We start from the raw sequence: 16,925 nt of genomic DNA on the forward strand, positions 1-16,925 counted from the left end.
ATCATGCCCCAGACTAGAGCCCAAAAGCAACGGGCACAAAGTGGCAGGAGTGCTGTGACTTGGAGAAAACTGAGGGAGGTGATTCTCCAATGCATCACAGCCTAAAAAATGTGCAACTTGTGAAATGTTTGCCAAACTTTCTGGAATGGAACATGATATAGCCAATGTGTGCCAGGTGCAGAGAGTGTCTAGAAATTAGGCGTCAACTCAGCGTTCTGATGGGCATCTATGAGAGCTTGAGATGTAGGGTAGATGCCCTCGAAGAAATTAATATGAGGGGCCCATCAAGCTCTCAGCTGCCCAACTCAACGCCAGAGTTCAATCCTGGGCATCAGGCAACACAGTGGCAATCTCCAAGGCAGAATGCGCTGGTCCTACACGGGTTAGTTATCGTCGGTGACTCTATTGTCAAGAAGATGGGGAATATGTTGTGTAAAACGGATAGATGGAATAGGACCAGGGTATGTCTGCCAGGGGCAAAAGTTGATGACGCTGTAAAGCATATATCATCTTTTAAGGGCACAAAGGGTGATACTGTTGTACACATTGGCACCAATGACATTTAGAGCAGGAAATCTGCTCTTACTTAAGTAGCACAGGTCAATGTTACAAAAAAGTCGTGAGTTAGGGTTAAATTTGAAAGTGTCTGCAATTCTGCCCAGAAACGATAGGAGGGAGTACATGATAAGAGCCTTGTCTATCAATTCGGCCCTGGAGAAAAAGACTTTCTAAGATCCAAGTATATAATATCAAAGTTATTCCCTGCATCCAGTTCTTTTGTGACTGCATCATAGTATCCAATCAAGTTGGTCAGGCAAGACTTCCCCTTACCAAAACCATGCTGTGTCTGAGCTATAACTGAAGTCTTGTCTAAATGATCCTGCAGTGCTTCTTTAACCAGTGCCTCCATTAATTTTCCTGGAACAGAAGTTAAGCTCACAGGTCTATAATTACTTGTGTCAGCCTTTGATCCTCCTTTGTGAATTGGGGTCACATTTGCACATTTCCAGTCTATGGGTACCTCCCCCTGAGTCCAAGGAAGCTCTCATAATTATGGCTAAGGGTTTGCTTACTTCCTTTGCTGCCTCCTTTAATATAACTGGATAGATCCCATCCACCCCTGGTGCCTTTCTTGTGTTTATCTTCAACAGTTTCTCCTCCACTTTACTCCCAGTTATTTCAAGATTCTGTAGTTTACTGCTAGAGTTGAATACACCTCTGGCATTCCCCTTGCTGAATAACTCCTCATGTGTGAATGTCGATGCAAAATATTCATTTAGTTTGAAGCTACCTGAGCAGGATCATCAACAGTTGACCCATCAATATCAAGTGGACCAATCTGATTCATCCCCTTCCTTCTAGAGTTTACATAAGTAAAGAACTGTTTGCTGTTTTTCTTTGCATCCCTTGCCAAGGATTTCTCGTAATCTGCCTTCGCCTGCCTAACCTCCTTTGTAACTTGGTTGCATATCAACTTGTATCTATCATAGGCTTCTGTGTCATGTGTTAATTTGTAAGTATCCCATGCATTTTTCTTCTCTGCCATATGCCTCATTAGTTCATCTGACATCCATTTTGGCCTAAACCTTGAACAATATTTCTTAGTTGGTATGTAAAGCCTAGTAGCTTCCAAGATAAGTTCTTTGAATGCTTCCCATTTTGAGTTTGCTGTTGGTAACATCATCAGTTGGTCCCACTGTATAGAATTTAAATACTGTCTCAGTCCATCGTAGTCGCCTTTACGAAAGCAATAACCCTTCCCTTTACCCCTAATGGTAGTTACCTCTTTGAGTAAATCCCACTTCAGCACACTGTGATCACTGCCACCTAGTAGTTCATTTATCTGCAGATTCTTAATGCATGAAGAATCACTGCTGATAATCAAATCAAGAGTATTACTCCCTCTAGTTGCCTCCCGAACATGCTGATGTAGAAAACAATCATCCAATAAATCCACAAAAGCCCTGCTAGTGTGTGAGTAACCAGCCCCCAAATTCCAGTCAATATCTGGGAAATTAAAATCTCCCATTATAAGACTCTCTGATTTACTGGCCCACTCTATTTCCCTGTACAGTTCCTTATTATACTCATCAGAGTCATTAGGCCTATAGCACACTCCTACTCTCAATTTTGATCTCCCAATGCTTATGTCACACCAAACTGACTCAACACTGCACTGTCCAGCGATGTCGACTGGCTTCACTTCCTTGGTTTTTATGTGTTAGCATTAGCATTAGCAGAGGCATATGATGCAAGAAAGCAAGCTTATTCAGCATCAGCCAAAAAAAAAAAAAAAAAAAAAAAAAAAAAAAAACACCCACTCCCATTTCACCCCTCCGTTCGTTCGAAATACCTGTCCAGTTGAGCTTTAAATTTGTTTAGGCTATCAACTTCAACAACAAGTGATGGAAGTCGGTTCCACCAACCAACCACCCGCTGGCCAAAGGCAAATTTCCGCACATCTATCCGACATCCGGCCTTCCTCAATTTGAATTTATGCCCTCTGAGGTGATTATTCTGAGAAAGATGAAGAATCCCATTGGCATTGAGCATGCTCAAACCATTCAAAGCCTTATACACCTCTATCAGATCACCTCGCCGGTGCCTAGTCTCCAGACTCTGTAATTTGCAAAACTTAAGCCTTTCTTCGTAAGAGCAACCCTTTGTTCCATTTACTAATCTTGTTGCCCTTCTCTGTAGCCGTTCCAGCAGCTCTACATCCTTCTTGAAATGAGGCCTCCAGACCTGTATACAGTACTCAAGATGTGGCCTTACCATTGCCTTATACAAGGGAATAATCACCTCCTTATCCCTGCTAGAAAAATTCCTGTATATCATTGACAAGACACCATGCGCTACTCTTGCAGCTCGTCTGCACTGCTCAGAGAACTTCATATCTGCCTGCACAATTACCCCCAGGTCCTTTTCATTCTCCACCACTGTCAGTGTAGTACCGCAGAGTTGATACGTTGCTCTGGGGTTACTGTTTCCCATATGCAGCACTTTACATTTGTCGATGTTAAACCTCATTTGCCACCTCTCAGCCCATCTGTTCAACCTTTCAGATCCTGTTGCAGCAGCATAGCGTCAGTATTGTCCTTAACGACCCTGCCAACCTTTGTATCATCTGCAAACTTGGACATTAAACTTGATATCCCATCATCAATATCATTCATAAACACCGAAAACAACAACGGACCCAACACTGAACCTTGAGGAACTCCACTAATAACATTAGTCCACGTTGAGCAGTGTCCATTGATTACCACTCTCTGTCTTCTGCCACTCAACCATCCCTTATCCATAGCAGCAATTTGCCTCCAATGCCACACTGCTCCAATTTGTGCAGCAGTCTTCCATGTGCAACAGTATCAAAAGCCTTTCTAAGATCCAAATATATAATATCAAAGTTATTCCCTGCATCCAGTTCTTTTGTGACTACATCATAGTATCCAATCAAATTGGTCAGGCAAGACCTGCCCTTAACAAAACCATGCTGCGTCTGAGCTATAACTGAATTCTTGTCTAGATGATCCTGCAGTGCTTCTTTAACCAGTGCCTCCATTAATTTACCTGGAACAGAAGTTAAACTAACAGGTCTATAATTACTTGTGTCAGCCTTTGATCCTCCTTTGTGAATTGGGGTTACATTTGCACATCTCCAGTCTATGGGCACCTCCCCTGAGTCCAAAGAAGCTCTCATAATTATGGCTAGGGGTTTGCATACTTCCTTTGCTGCCTCCTTTAATATAACTGGATAGATCCCATCCACCCCAGGTGCCTTTTTTATGTTTATCCTCAACAATCTCTCCTCCACTTTCTCTCAGTTATTACAAAATCATCCAGCTCACTGCCAATGTTTACTTTACCTACATCATTCTCCTTCCTGAATAACTCCTCATGCGTGAATGTAGATGCAAATACTCGTTTAGATTGTTAGCCACCTGAGCAGGATCCTCAACTGTTGAACCATCAATATCCAGTGGACCAATCTGATTCATCCCTTTCCTTTTCGAGTTCAAGTATGTAAAAAACTCTTTTCTGTTTTTCTTTGCATCCTTTGCCAAGGATTTTTCATAGTCTGCCTTTGCCTGCCTAATCTCCTTTGTGACTTGGTTACAGACCAACTTATATCTATCATAGGCTTCCATGTCACCCATTAATTTGTATGTATCCCATGCATTTTTCTTCTCTGCCACATGTCTCATTAGCTCATCTGACAACCATTTAGGCCTAAACCTTGAACAATATTTCTTAGTTGGTATGTAAAGCCTGGTAGCCTCCAAGATTAGTTCCTTGAATGCTTCCCATTTTGAGTTTGCTGTTGGTAACATCATCAGTTGGTCCCCACTGTATAGAATTTAAATACTGTCTCAGACCATCATAGTCGCCTTTACGAAACAAAAACCCTTCCCTTTACCTCTGATGGTAGTTACCTCCTTGAGTAAATCCCACTTCAACACACTGTGATCACTGCCACCTAGTGGTTCATTTATCTGCAGGTTCTTAATGCATGAAGAATCACTACTGATAATCAGATCAAGAGTATTGCTCCCTCTTGTTGCCTCACGAACATGCTGATGTAGAAAACAATCATCCAATAAATCCACAAAAGCCTTGCTAGTGTGCGAGTGACCAACCACAAATTCCAGTCAATATCTGGGAAATTAAAGTCCCCCATTATAAGACTCTCAGATTTACTGGCCCACTCTATTTCCCTGTACAATATCTTATTATACTCATCAGAGTCATTAGGCCTATAGCACACTCCTACTCTCAATTTTGATTTCCCTATGCTTATGTCGCACCAAACTGACTCGACACTGCCCTGTCCATCGATGTCGACTGGCTTCACTTCCTTGGACTTTATGTGTTTCTTAATTAATAGCATAACCCCTCCTCCCCTCCTGTCCTGTCTATCCTTTCTATACACATTGTATTCCCCAAATTCCAGTTCCGCATTACTTATATCTGTGTGACACCACGTCTCTGATATCCCAACAATATCTGCCTTTGATGTTTTGAGCAATACCTCAAATTCATCAAATTTATTTACCAAACTCCTAGCATTGGTGTACACGCAGGTATACATGCACCTGTTTCTATTCTTAGCTACCCTAACACAACCCATGTGTTTACTTGTACCGCAATGACTACCAGCAGTCTCTGAAATATCCTGCATCTTGTTTTTCAGACTTCTGCTCATTTCAATAGAAGCAGTGCAAGAATCACTTCCACCTCTGCCAGTGGCTACTGTTAATCTATTAGTCCTTGTATCCCCCCCAACTAGCAGTTTTCCGACCCACCTAACACTGCCTCGACAGCATCAGCAAAAATTCTTGCACCCTTTCTATTTAAGTGTATCCCATCCCTGTAGAAGCAATCTCTCCTGTTAACAAGTACAGTCCAGGCTGAAAAAAATTCTACCCCTTGAGCCTTGCACAATCCCTCCAGGGCCGAATTGATCGACAAGGCTCTCATCATATACTCCCTCCTATCGTGTCTGGGCAGAATTGCAGACACTTTCAAGTTCAACCCTAATTCACGGCTTTTTTTCAACAGTGACCTGTACTTGCTAAGTAATTCCGCCGGTCTCCTACTCTTAATATCATTAGTGCCAACGTGTACAACTATATCACCTTTTTGTGCCCTTAAAAGATGATATCCGCTCTACAACGTCATCAACCTTTGCCCCTGGCAGACATACCCTGGTCCTATTCCACCTATCCTTTTTACAAAGTATGTTCCCCGTTTTCCTGACAATAGAGTCACCAACAACTACTAGTTCCTGTGGGAGAACTGTGTGTGGGAGAAGTGTTTCTTAACTAATAGCCTAACCCCTCCCGCCTTCCTATCCTGTCTATCCTTTCTGTAGACGTTGTACTCTCCAAATTGCAGTTCTGCATCTCTTATATCTGTGTGACACCATGTCTCTGATATCCCAACAATATCTGCCTTTGATGTTTTGAGCAATACCTCAAATTCATCAAATTTATTTACTAAACTCCTAGCATTTTCATTCTCTACCACTGTCAGTGTAGCAGCAAAGAGTTGATACGTTGCTCTGGGGTTGCTGTTTCCCATGTGTAGTACTTTACATTTGTCAATGTTAAACTTCATTTGCCACCTCTCAGCCCATCTGCTCAACCTTTCCAGATCCTCTGCAAACTTGGACATTAAGCTTGATATACCATCATCAATATCATTTATAAATACAGAAAACAATAATGGACCCAACACTGAGCCCTGAGGGACTCCACTAATAACATTAGTCCACGATGAGCAGTGTCCATTGATTACCACTCTCTGTGTTCTCCCCCTCAGCCACCCCTTTATCCACAGCAGCAATTTGCCTCCAATGTCACACTGCTCCAATTTGTGCAGCAGTCTTCCATTTATCCCCAGGGGCTCACACCTGGTGAGTATGGGCTTGGCACACCCAGGGTCCTGAGCTGGATATCATCATTCTTCCCTTTCTTGGTGATTCCTTTCTTCCTCTCTCTCTCTCCCTGTCAGGGTAATAGGGAAATTTTTTTTTTTTGGCTGGTGCAGCATAAGCGTCAGGCTTCCTTGCACCATATGGCTAATATTAATAATAATAATAATATTAATAATGTGCAACAGTATCAAAAGCCTTTCTAAGATCCAAGTATATAATATCAAAGTTATTCCCTGCATCCAGTTCCTTTGTGACTGCATCATAGTATCAATCAAATTGGTCAGGCAAGACTTCCCCTTAAAAAAAACCATGCTGTGTCCGAGCTATAACTGAAGTCTTGTCTAAATGATCCTGCAGTGCTTCTTTAACTAGTGCCCCCATTAATTTTCCTGGAACAGAAGTTAAACTCATAGGTCTATAATTGCTTGTGTCAGCCTTTGATCCTCCTTTGTGAGGAGGACATCTAGTCATCTAGACAAGACTTCAGTTACAGCTTGGACACAGCATGGTTTTGTTAAGGGAAAGTCTTGCCTGACCAATTTGATTGGATACTATGATGTGGTCATAAAGGAACTGGATGCAAGGAATAACTTTGATATCATATATTTGGATCTTAGAAAGGCTTTTGATACTGTTGCACATGGAAGACTGATGAGCAAATTGGAGCAGTGTGGCACTGGAGGCAAATTGCTGCTTTGGATAAAGGGATGGTTGAGTGAGTGAAGACAGAGGGTGGTAATCAATGGACAATGCTCATCGTAAACTAAAGTTATTAGTGGAGTCCCTCAGGGTTCAGTGTTGGGTCCATTGTTGTTTTTTGTATTTATAAATGATATTGACAATGGTATATCAAGCTTAATGTCCAAGTTTGCAGATGATACAAAGATTGGCAGGGTTGTTAATGACAGTGAAGACAGTATGATACTGCAACAGGATCTAGAAAAGTTAGGCAGGTGGGCTGACAAGTGGCTGATATGTTTAATGTTGACAAATGCAAAATACAGCATATGGGTAGCAATAACCCAAGAAATATGTACCAACTGTGTGGTACTACACTCAGATAGGCAATGAATGATAAAGACCTGGGGGTAATTGTGCAGTCAGATATGAAGTTCTCTGAACAGTGCAGATGGGCTACCAGAGCAGTTCATGGTGTCTTGTCAATGATATACAGGAATTTTTATAGCAGGGATAAGGAGGTGAATATCCCCTTGTATAAGGCAATGGTCAGGCCACACCTTGAGTACTGTATACAGGTCTGGAGACCTCAATTTAAGAAGGATGTAGAGCTGTTGTAACGAGTACAGAGAAGGGCAACAAGATTAGTGAATGGAACAAAGGGTTGCTCTTACTAAGAAAGTCTTAAAGCCTTGAATGGTTTGAGCATGCTCAATGCTGATGGGATTCTTCCTCTTGCTCAGAATAATCACCTGAGCGGGCATAAATTCAAATTGAGGAAAGACAGATGTGGGATAGATGTGCGAAAGTTTGCCTTTACCCAGCAGGTTGTTGGTTGGTGGAACACACTTCCATCCTTTGTTGTGGAAGTTTATAGCCTAAATAAATTTAAGGCTGAACTAGACAAACATTTGGAGTAACGAGATGGGTGAAATGTGAGCGTTTTTTTTTTTTTTTTTTTTTGGCTGATGCTGCATTAGCTTGCTTTCTTGGATCAAATGATTCTACTAAAAAAAAAAAAAAAAAAAAAAATGCAGAGTACTGCATATGGGTAGCAGTAACTGCAGATTAACATAACAATGCAGTACTACACTCAGGTTAGTGGTATGAAGCTTTCTAATCAGTGCAGACCATGCCGTCAATGATATAGAGGAATTTTGCTGGCAGCAATAAGGAGGTGAGTATCCTCTTATATAAGGCAATGGTCAGAACACACCTTGAGTACTGCATATATGTCTGGAGGCCTCATTTTAGGAAGGATGCAGAATTTCTGGAATGAATACAGAGAGGGGTAATGAGAATGGCGAGGGGAACAAAAGGTTGCTCTTATCAAGAAAGGCTCTTAAGTTCTGAAAATTTCAAAGTCTCAAGACTAGACACTTATGAGGTGTACAAGGCCTTGAATGGTTTCAGTAGGCTCAATGCTGATGGAAGAATTACTTAACAAGCACAGGTCACTGTTGAAAAAAAGCTGAGAATTAGGGTTGAATTTGAAAGTGTCTGCAATTCTGCCCAGACACGATAGGAGGGAGTATATGATGAGAGCCTTGTCGATCAATTCGGCGCTGGAAAGATTGTGCAAGGCTCAAGGGGTAGAATTTTTTTCAGCCTGGACTGTACTTGTTAACAGGAGAGATTGCTTCTACAGGGATGGGATACACATAAATAGAAAGGGTGCAAGAATATTTGCTGATGCTATCGAGGCAGTGTTAGGTGGGTCGGAAAACTGCTAGCTTGGGGGGAGACCAATTAAAGACCAATAGATTGACAGTAGCCACTGACAGAGGTGAAAGAGATTCTTGCACTGCTTCTATTAGAATGAGCAGAAGCCTGAAAAACAAGATGCACGGTATTTCAGAGACTGCTGGGAGCCATTGCGGAACAAGTAAATTTTTTTTTTTTGGTTTGGTAGTTGTTGGCGCATCGGCTTCTGTGGCCATAGTGCACCTCCCAAGGTTTTTGCAGTACTTTGATCCAAGCCCGAGGCGGGAATCGAACCCGCGACCTTTGGGTTGCCAGGCAGGCACTTTACCCACCTGGCTAGCCCGGTCGGCGCGGAACAAGTAAACACGTGGGTTGTGTTAGGGTAGCTAAGAATAGAAACAGGTGCAGGTATACTTGCGTGTACACCAATGCTAGGAGTTTAGTAAATAAATTTGATGAATTTGAGGTATTGCTCAAAACATCAAAGGCAGATATTGTTGGGATATCAGAGACGTGGTGTCACACAGATATATGGGATGCAGAACTGGAATTTGGGGAGTACAACGTCTACAGAAAGGATAGCCAGGATAGGAAGGGGGAGGGGTTATGCTATTAGTTAAGAAACACATAAAAACCAAGGAAGTGAAGCCAGTCGACATCGCTGGACAGTGCAGTGTTGAGTCAGTTTGGTGTGACATAAGCATTGGGAGATCAAAATTGAGAGTAGGAGTGTGCTATAGGCCTAATGACTCTGATGAGTATAATAAGGAACTGTACAGGGAAATAGAGTGGGCCAGTAAATCAGAGAGTCTTATAATGGGAGATTTTAATTTCCCAGATATTGACTGGAATTTGGGGGCTGGTTACTCACACACTAGCAGGGCTTTTGTGGATTTATTGGATGATTGTTTTCTACATCAGCATGTTCGGGAGGCAACTAGAGGGAGTAATACTCTTGATTTGATTATCAGTATTGATTCTTCATGCATTAAGAATCTGCAGATAAATGAACCACTAGGTGGCAGTGATCACAGTGTGCTGAAGTGGGATTTACTCAAAGAGGTAACTACCATTAGGGGTAAAGGGAAGGGTTATTGCTTCCGTAAAGGCGACTACGATGGACTGAGACAGTATTTAAATTCTATACAGTGGGACCAACTGATTATGTTACCAACAGCAAACTCAAAATGGGAAGCATTCAAGGAACTAATCTTGGAGGCTACCAGGCTTTACATACCAACTAAGAAATATTGTTCAAGGTTTAGGCCAAAATGGATGTCAGATGAACTAATGAGGCATATGGCAGAGAAGAAAAACGCATGGGATACTTACAAATTAACACATGACACAGAAGCCTATGATAGATACAAGTTGATATGCAACCAAGTTACAAAGGAGGTTAGGCAGGCGAAGGCAGATTACGAGAAATCCTTGACAAGGGATGCAAAGAAAAACAGCAAACAGTTCTTTACTTATGTAAACTCTAGAAGGAAGGGGATGAATCAGATTGGTCCACTTGATATTGATGGGTCAACTGTTGATGATCCTGCTCAGGTAGCTAACAAACTAAATGAATATTTTGCATCGACATTCACACATGAGGAGTTATTCAGCAAGGGGAATGCCAGAGGTGTGTTCAACTCTAGCAGTAAGCTACAGAATCTTGAAATAACTGGGAGTAAAGTGGAGGAGAAACTGTTGAAGATAAACACAAGAAAGGCACCCGGGGTGGATGGGATCTATCCAGTTATATTAAAGGAGGCAGCAAAGGAAGTAAGCAAACCCTTAGCCATAATTATGAGAGCTTCCTTGGACTCAGGGGAGGTACCCATAGACTGGAAATGTGCAAATGTGACCCCAATTCACAAAGGAGGATCAAAGGCTGACACAAGTAATTATAGACCTGTGAGCTTAACTTCTGTTCCAGGAAAATTAATGGAGGCACTGGTTAAAGAAGCACTGCAGGTTCATTTAGACAAGACTTCAGTTATAGCTCAGACAGCATGGTTTTGTTAAGGGGAAGTCTTGCCTGACCAACTTGATTGGATACTATGATGCAGTCACAAAAGAACTGGATGCAGGGAATAACTTTGATATTATATACTTGGATCTTAGAAAGGCTTTGGATACTGTTGCACATGGAAGACTGCTACACAAATTGGAGCAGTGTGACATTGGAGGCAAATTGCTGCTATGGATAAAGGGGTGGTTGAGGGGGAGAAGACAGAGAGTGGTAATCAATGGACACTGCTCATTGTGGACTAATGTTATTAGTGAAGTCCCTCAGAGCTCAGTGTTGGGTCCATTATTGTTTTCTGTATTCATAAATGATATTGATGATGGTATATCAAGTTTGTTTTGTTATTGATTTTTAGGAGCATTAGCAACTAAGGCCATATTGCTCCGGGATATGCGGTGGTCATTTCGTGACTTTTCCGCATCCTTCGTATTTGGTGGTGACGGGCTCGAACCCCGGTCTAATCAAGAAGCGTGTGCTACGCACTGCTGCTCCTTCCCACCTGGCTACGGAGGCGCCTGGTATATCAAGCTTAATGTCCAAGTTTGCAGACGATACAAAGGTTGGCAGGGTTGTCAAGGACACTACTGACACTATGCTGCTGCAACAGGATCTATAAAGGTTGAGCAGATGGGCTGAGAGGTGGCAAATGAAGTTTAACATTGACTTTTTTTTTTTTTTTTTTTTTTTTTTGATTTGGTAGTTGTTGGCGCCTCGGCTTCTGTGGCCATATTGCACCTCCCAAGGTTTTTGCAGTACTTTGATCCAAGCCCGAGGCGGGAATCGAACCCGCGACCTTTTGGGTTGCCGGGAAGGTACTTTACCCACTCGGCTAGCCCGGTCGGCTTTAACATTGACAAATGTAAAGTACTACACATGGGAAACAGCAACCCCAGAGCAACGTATCAACTCTGTGGTACTACACTGACAGTGGTAGAGAATGAAAGGGCCTTGGGGGTGGTTGTGCAGGCAGATATGAAGTTCTCTGAGCAGTGCAGACGGGCTGCAAGAGTAGCTCATGGCGTATTGTCAATGATATACAGGAATTTTTCCAGCAGGGATAAGGAGGTGATTATTCCATTGTATAAGGCAATGGTCAGGCCACACCTAGAGTGCTGTATACAGGTCTGGAGGCCTCATTTCAAGAAGGATGTAGCGCTGCTAGAACGAGTACAGAGAAGGGCAACAAGATTAGTGAATGGAACAAATCGGTGCTCTTACGAAGAAAGGCTTAAGTTTTGCAAATTACAGTGTCTGGAGACTAGGCACCAGCGAGGTGATCTGATAGAGGTGTATAAAGCCTTGAATGGTTTAAGCATGCTCAATGCTGATGGGATTCTTCCTCTAGCTCAGAAAAATCACCTGAGAGGGCATAAATTCAAATTGAGGAAAGACAGATGTAGGATAGACGTGCGGAAATTTGCCTTTAGCCAGCGGGTGGTTGGTTGGTGGAACAGACTGCCATCCCTTGTGGTGGAGGTTGATAGCCTAAATAAGTTTAAGGCTCAGCTGGACAGGTATTTTGAACGAACAGAGGGGTGAAGTGGAAGTTGGTTTTTTTTTTTTGGCTGATGCTGCATAAGCTTGCTTTCTTGCATCAAATGCCTCTATTAATGCTAATGCTAATTCTTGCTCTTGCTGAGATTACACCCCTGAGGGGACATAAATTGAAATCGAGAAAAAACAGACGTAGAATTGATGTGTAGAAATTTGCCTTTAGTCAGCGGGTGATTGATGGGTGGAACAACCTTCCATGTGTCACAGTGGAAGTTGATAGTTTAAATAAATTTAAGGAAGAACTGGACAAACGTGTGGAGCAATTGGATGGTGAAATGAGTTTTTTTTTTTTTTTTTTGGCTGATGCTGTATAAGCTTGCTTTCTTGCATCATATGCCTCTACTAATGATAATGCTAACTTCGATCTGACAGAACCAACTTTTCTTCTGCCTATTTATTTAACTTCTGTTTCCAGAACAATCGTATTTCCTGAAAATGACAATATCCACAGACATTCAAGTCTAATGTCAACAAGTATCTTCTTTTATCACAAATTACAATCCACAGAAATTTAAGTCTAATGTCATCTAATATCGTCTTTCATCTTCTCAACCTTCAGCCCATGCATAATATGCATAATGATAATAAGTTCTATAGGTTCTAATACCTCTCATGTTTGGGGTTTTTAAAAAAAAAGAAAAAATTAATATAGCAATAATGGATTTAAAAGTAGTATTTTATAATTCACAACCAATTTGAGCAAATGATAGTCATATAAATGCCCAGTATTTGCTCAATTTGTTTACAATGCACATTTATATGTCCAGTATTTGCCCAATTTATTTCATTGACAGTAAGCTCATATAGTGGAGACTATCCATGTCAAAACTAGACACTGCCATCCTTATCCAGTTCCATGAAGTTCTGAAGAATAGGATGGGGCTAAAATAGTGTTTTTGGGAACCACTGGGCTCTAATCATCATGCAGCAGAAAAGAAAATCCATATTGTTTTTATCATGGGTGAGATGCAGCCATATCACCCATGATAAAAATCACTTCTTTTAAACTTTCATCCAAATTATTATATTTCTTGAAATACTATGTAATTTCTATGTAATATTACTAATGAGGACTGACCATTCTTTTTATAGTAGAATAATTGCCTGTTTATTGGAGGATCTCACTGTTATTCCTGCAGCTTTACAACACTGAAGGAATTTCCTGTTTAACCATTCCCAGATGTAGAACCTTGCTAACATTTTGAAATTAAAGTACAATCTCATTTTTTTATTGTATTAATTTAGCCTGTCTTGTTGTAGCAAACATACCCTGATTATTAGTCAACCGGCCTTAATTAATATAATCAGCAAATTTTGATATAAAACGTAACAATATCATGATTGGAAACGAGGTCCCCCATCAAACACTGAGAAATGCTATCGTAACATTGTTATGATATGGATTTTATTTTGTTTTCCCGTATGTGAGCCCCAGGGGGCTCACGTCTGGAGAGTATGGGCTTGGCAAACCCAGGATCCTGAGCTGGATATCATCATTCTTCTTCTCTTTCTTGGTGATTCCTTTCTTTCTCTCTCTCAGGGTAACTCAGGAATTTTTTTTTTTTTTTTTTTTTTTGGCTGGTGCAGCATAAGCCTCAGGCTTTCTTGTACCCTACGGCTGCTAATACTACTAATAATAATAATAATCATTTCACAGGAATACTCGATAGTATTTGAAACTGCTGCTCTACGATACTCGTATACATCGCTACAATTCTATTGAAGTTCCTTCTCTCCGGATTTCAGTTGTTTAAATTTTTTTTTCTAATATATAAATTTTATAAGTTCAATTATATACTCACAGGACTAATTGTTCATTACACAACAAAGAAGCCGTGATGCCGCTTTTAAATTCACAAATTTTTAGAAGCAATCAATAACAACATGCAGTACCACTGATTATGTTGTTTATAGAGACAAGTGGCGCCATCAGTTACCGCTTCGTGAAACGTTGTACCCAATATATGTCGAGGGTGTTGGACGGAAAACATAGCTGATGAAGGAGTGACGTTGTGAGGATTGTTCTGTTTATATATATATATCTTTTTATTTTGTATTATTATGTTTGCATAGATGAAATGAAAAACTGTTTACAGTGGCGGAAAAGTGTTTTGGAGTAGTAAAACTGCAAATCTGTAGTCGACAAAAGAAAAGTCACCACGTGAATACTCGCGTTGATCCAGTTCATATATCAGTTGTTGCATGTGAAGGATGCCTTCCGCCTCTGCGAAACTCGAAAAACAAGCCTCAACAGAGGCTTTAGATCCTCTAAAACAGATTGTTACTATGGTTGAAAAGAAAGTCCGTAATCTGGAAAAACGAAAGGTAAGTTATAATATATTATAATCTTTCCTTTTGTTTCTAATGGCTACAATGGGGAGTTGCTATTGTCGGTAACGGAACGTGACGCAGTAATACAGAAGTTTTCTTGCAGCCGGTTTTGAGTTTAGGCCTAACTATTAGGCTTACACGTAGTGTTTCTGTCCGACCTATGAAGCTTTTCGTTTTCCTAGTTTGATAAATGAGCTATCCCGCAAATAACGGTTTTATTTAGCATCTTATCAAATCAGCTATATATTTAATTAATTTAATTTTTATTTCCACTTTAAAATATAGCTCTGCACAAGTTCTGAAAACGGAAAACAAACTAAGCATGCACAATTATAAAAGTTACCTCGAAGAGATTCTCCCTTTGTCATTGATTCCTTCATAATTTAGTACAATTTACTTTGCTCATGCAGGCAATACCGCATGAAAAAATACAGGAATGTGTATCGATGCACCGAAGTAATTTTGCCGCATGTCCTATTGTTAGTAAATAAAAAGAAAAATGTAAAGAACATTTTAATATGCATTGAGTAATTAAAAGTACCCAAACTATCGACTTCTGTAATCTTATGCAGGTAACCCTCGTAACATGGTAGTTAGGTACCTATAAAACCGGGACTAAGAAAAAGTACAAAAGGAGGGGGTTACGTTCCAAAAGCTAACAAAAATACACTATTTCTTTACCAAAATGTTAACAAAATTAGTAGTAGTAGTGGCATGTGATGCAAGTGTAAGCTTATGCAGCATCAGCCAAAAAATTTACACCACCATTCCCTCTAACTGTTTGTTCAGTTTCTCCTTAAATTTATTTAACTTATCAACTTCCACAACAACAGATGGAAATTTGCTCGAGCAATTAACCACCCGTTGGCTAAAGGCAAATTTCCGCACATCTATTCTACATCTTTCTTTCCTTAATTTGAATTTATGCCCCCTTAGGTTCGTAATCCGAACAAGTGGAAGAATCCCATCAGAATTCAGCATGCTCAATCCATTCAAGGCCTTATACACCTCAATCATATCGTGATTGAGTGTATTTCATGTATCCTCTGCACTCTTTAAAATTCAATAAATCTTTGAGAATTCATCATATGAAACTAAGCATTTTTGAACTTTGGGCTCCTTTCATTCCAGAATCTGCATTCAAAAAATAAGATTCTAATTGCTTGGCTAACTTTATGCTTTTAAGTGTAAAATTTGCAAGTTTAGAATCTTTATTTTTTCCACTGAATCCGTTTCACCAGCCTCTCTTTCTACCAGTAATTCTTGAGCATCTTCTGTAATCATATTTTTTTTTATTTTTAGGAGCATTGGCAACTAACACCATGTTACTCTGTGTATTATTGTCAATAAATTGCATGTGTTCTGAGGTCGATTTTCTGTTTTGCTGGACAAAAAACCCGAGTTTTTCTCCTGGACAAGTTTCCAGTAGGAAAAACCATGCTACCCCACCCGAGCCAGACTAACTCAGCTATGTTGTGAAAAAAGGCCCATAAAAATTCCTCCCATCATTGACGGATTCGAATGCAGATGTTTTCCAACCGATGTGGGGAGGAGGGTGATTCTGTTAGCTGTGCTACCCATGAGGGCTTCAGTAGTCATATCATCAAAATCTTCCCCTCCTACCGACTTAACGGCGCATTATAGCCTTAGATGCTAATGCGCCATAAAACTCTAAAACAAACAAACAAAAATCCTACCGACTTAGCAAGTTCTGCTATCGCACCGATTCCGGCTCGACCATATTTCCTGAATGAACTGACTCTGGCCATACATTTTTTTCACACACATTTAACGTTAATGGTTTTACTTCTTTCAGTGATAAAGCTATGATTCTGATACAGTCCACAGTTGAGAAATCTTTCCATGTCTCCATCATTCAATAGAATCAGAATCAATTTTTTTCAAAATCCATTAACGATTTTCTGAGGTAATGAGATTTAAAGGTGGATGTAATGCCTTGATCTAATGGCTGAATGAAAGAAGTTGTATTAACCTAGTACAACTGTGGTGGTAGGAATATAACTTCAACGTTTGGAAGACTTAAATCTTTTGGGTGGCCTGGTGTGCTATCCAATAGTAATAAAACTTTGAAATCTTGATTTTTTTCCACAAGTTCAATAGCGCAGAACGTAACATGGTATTTCCCAACAAAATAAAATACAGGGATTTCTCAGTATTTTATTTAATTTTTTTTGACTA

At 40.5% G+C, this 16,925-nt stretch overlaps 2 protein-coding genes across 6 annotated transcripts in view; one reads left to right on the forward strand and one right to left on the reverse strand.

Moving 5' to 3' along the window:
* Window positions 1-14,281, reverse strand: part of TTLL1B (Tubulin tyrosine ligase-like 1B) — a 262,941-nt gene extending 248,660 nt beyond the window's left edge. For both annotated transcript variants that reach the window (XM_090384144.1, XM_090384143.1), the window contains exon 1: window positions 14,198-14,281. The gene's annotated coding sequence lies outside the window, so the exon portion shown is untranslated. The remainder of the gene's footprint in view (window positions 1-14,197) is intronic.
* Window positions 14,282-14,369: 88 nt separating this feature from the next.
* LOC150080020 (caprin-1-like) overlaps window positions 14,370-16,925 on the forward strand; it is a 248,578-nt gene continuing 246,022 nt past the window's right edge. For all 4 annotated transcript variants that reach the window (XM_090382371.1, XM_090382373.1, XM_090382374.1 and 1 more), the window contains exon 1: window positions 14,370-14,720. In XM_090382371.1, coding sequence (XP_090238497.1) covers window positions 14,607-14,720 — 114 coding nt within the window. In that variant the 5' untranslated portion in view covers window positions 14,370-14,606. The remainder of the gene's footprint in view (window positions 14,721-16,925) is intronic.

Source organism: Mastigoproctus giganteus, chromosome 10 (genome assembly GCF_048544385.1).
Source record: "Mastigoproctus giganteus isolate SK-2022 chromosome 10, ASM4854438v1, whole genome shotgun sequence".
Classification (NCBI taxonomy): domain Eukaryota; kingdom Metazoa; phylum Arthropoda; class Arachnida; order Uropygi; family Thelyphonidae; genus Mastigoproctus; species Mastigoproctus giganteus.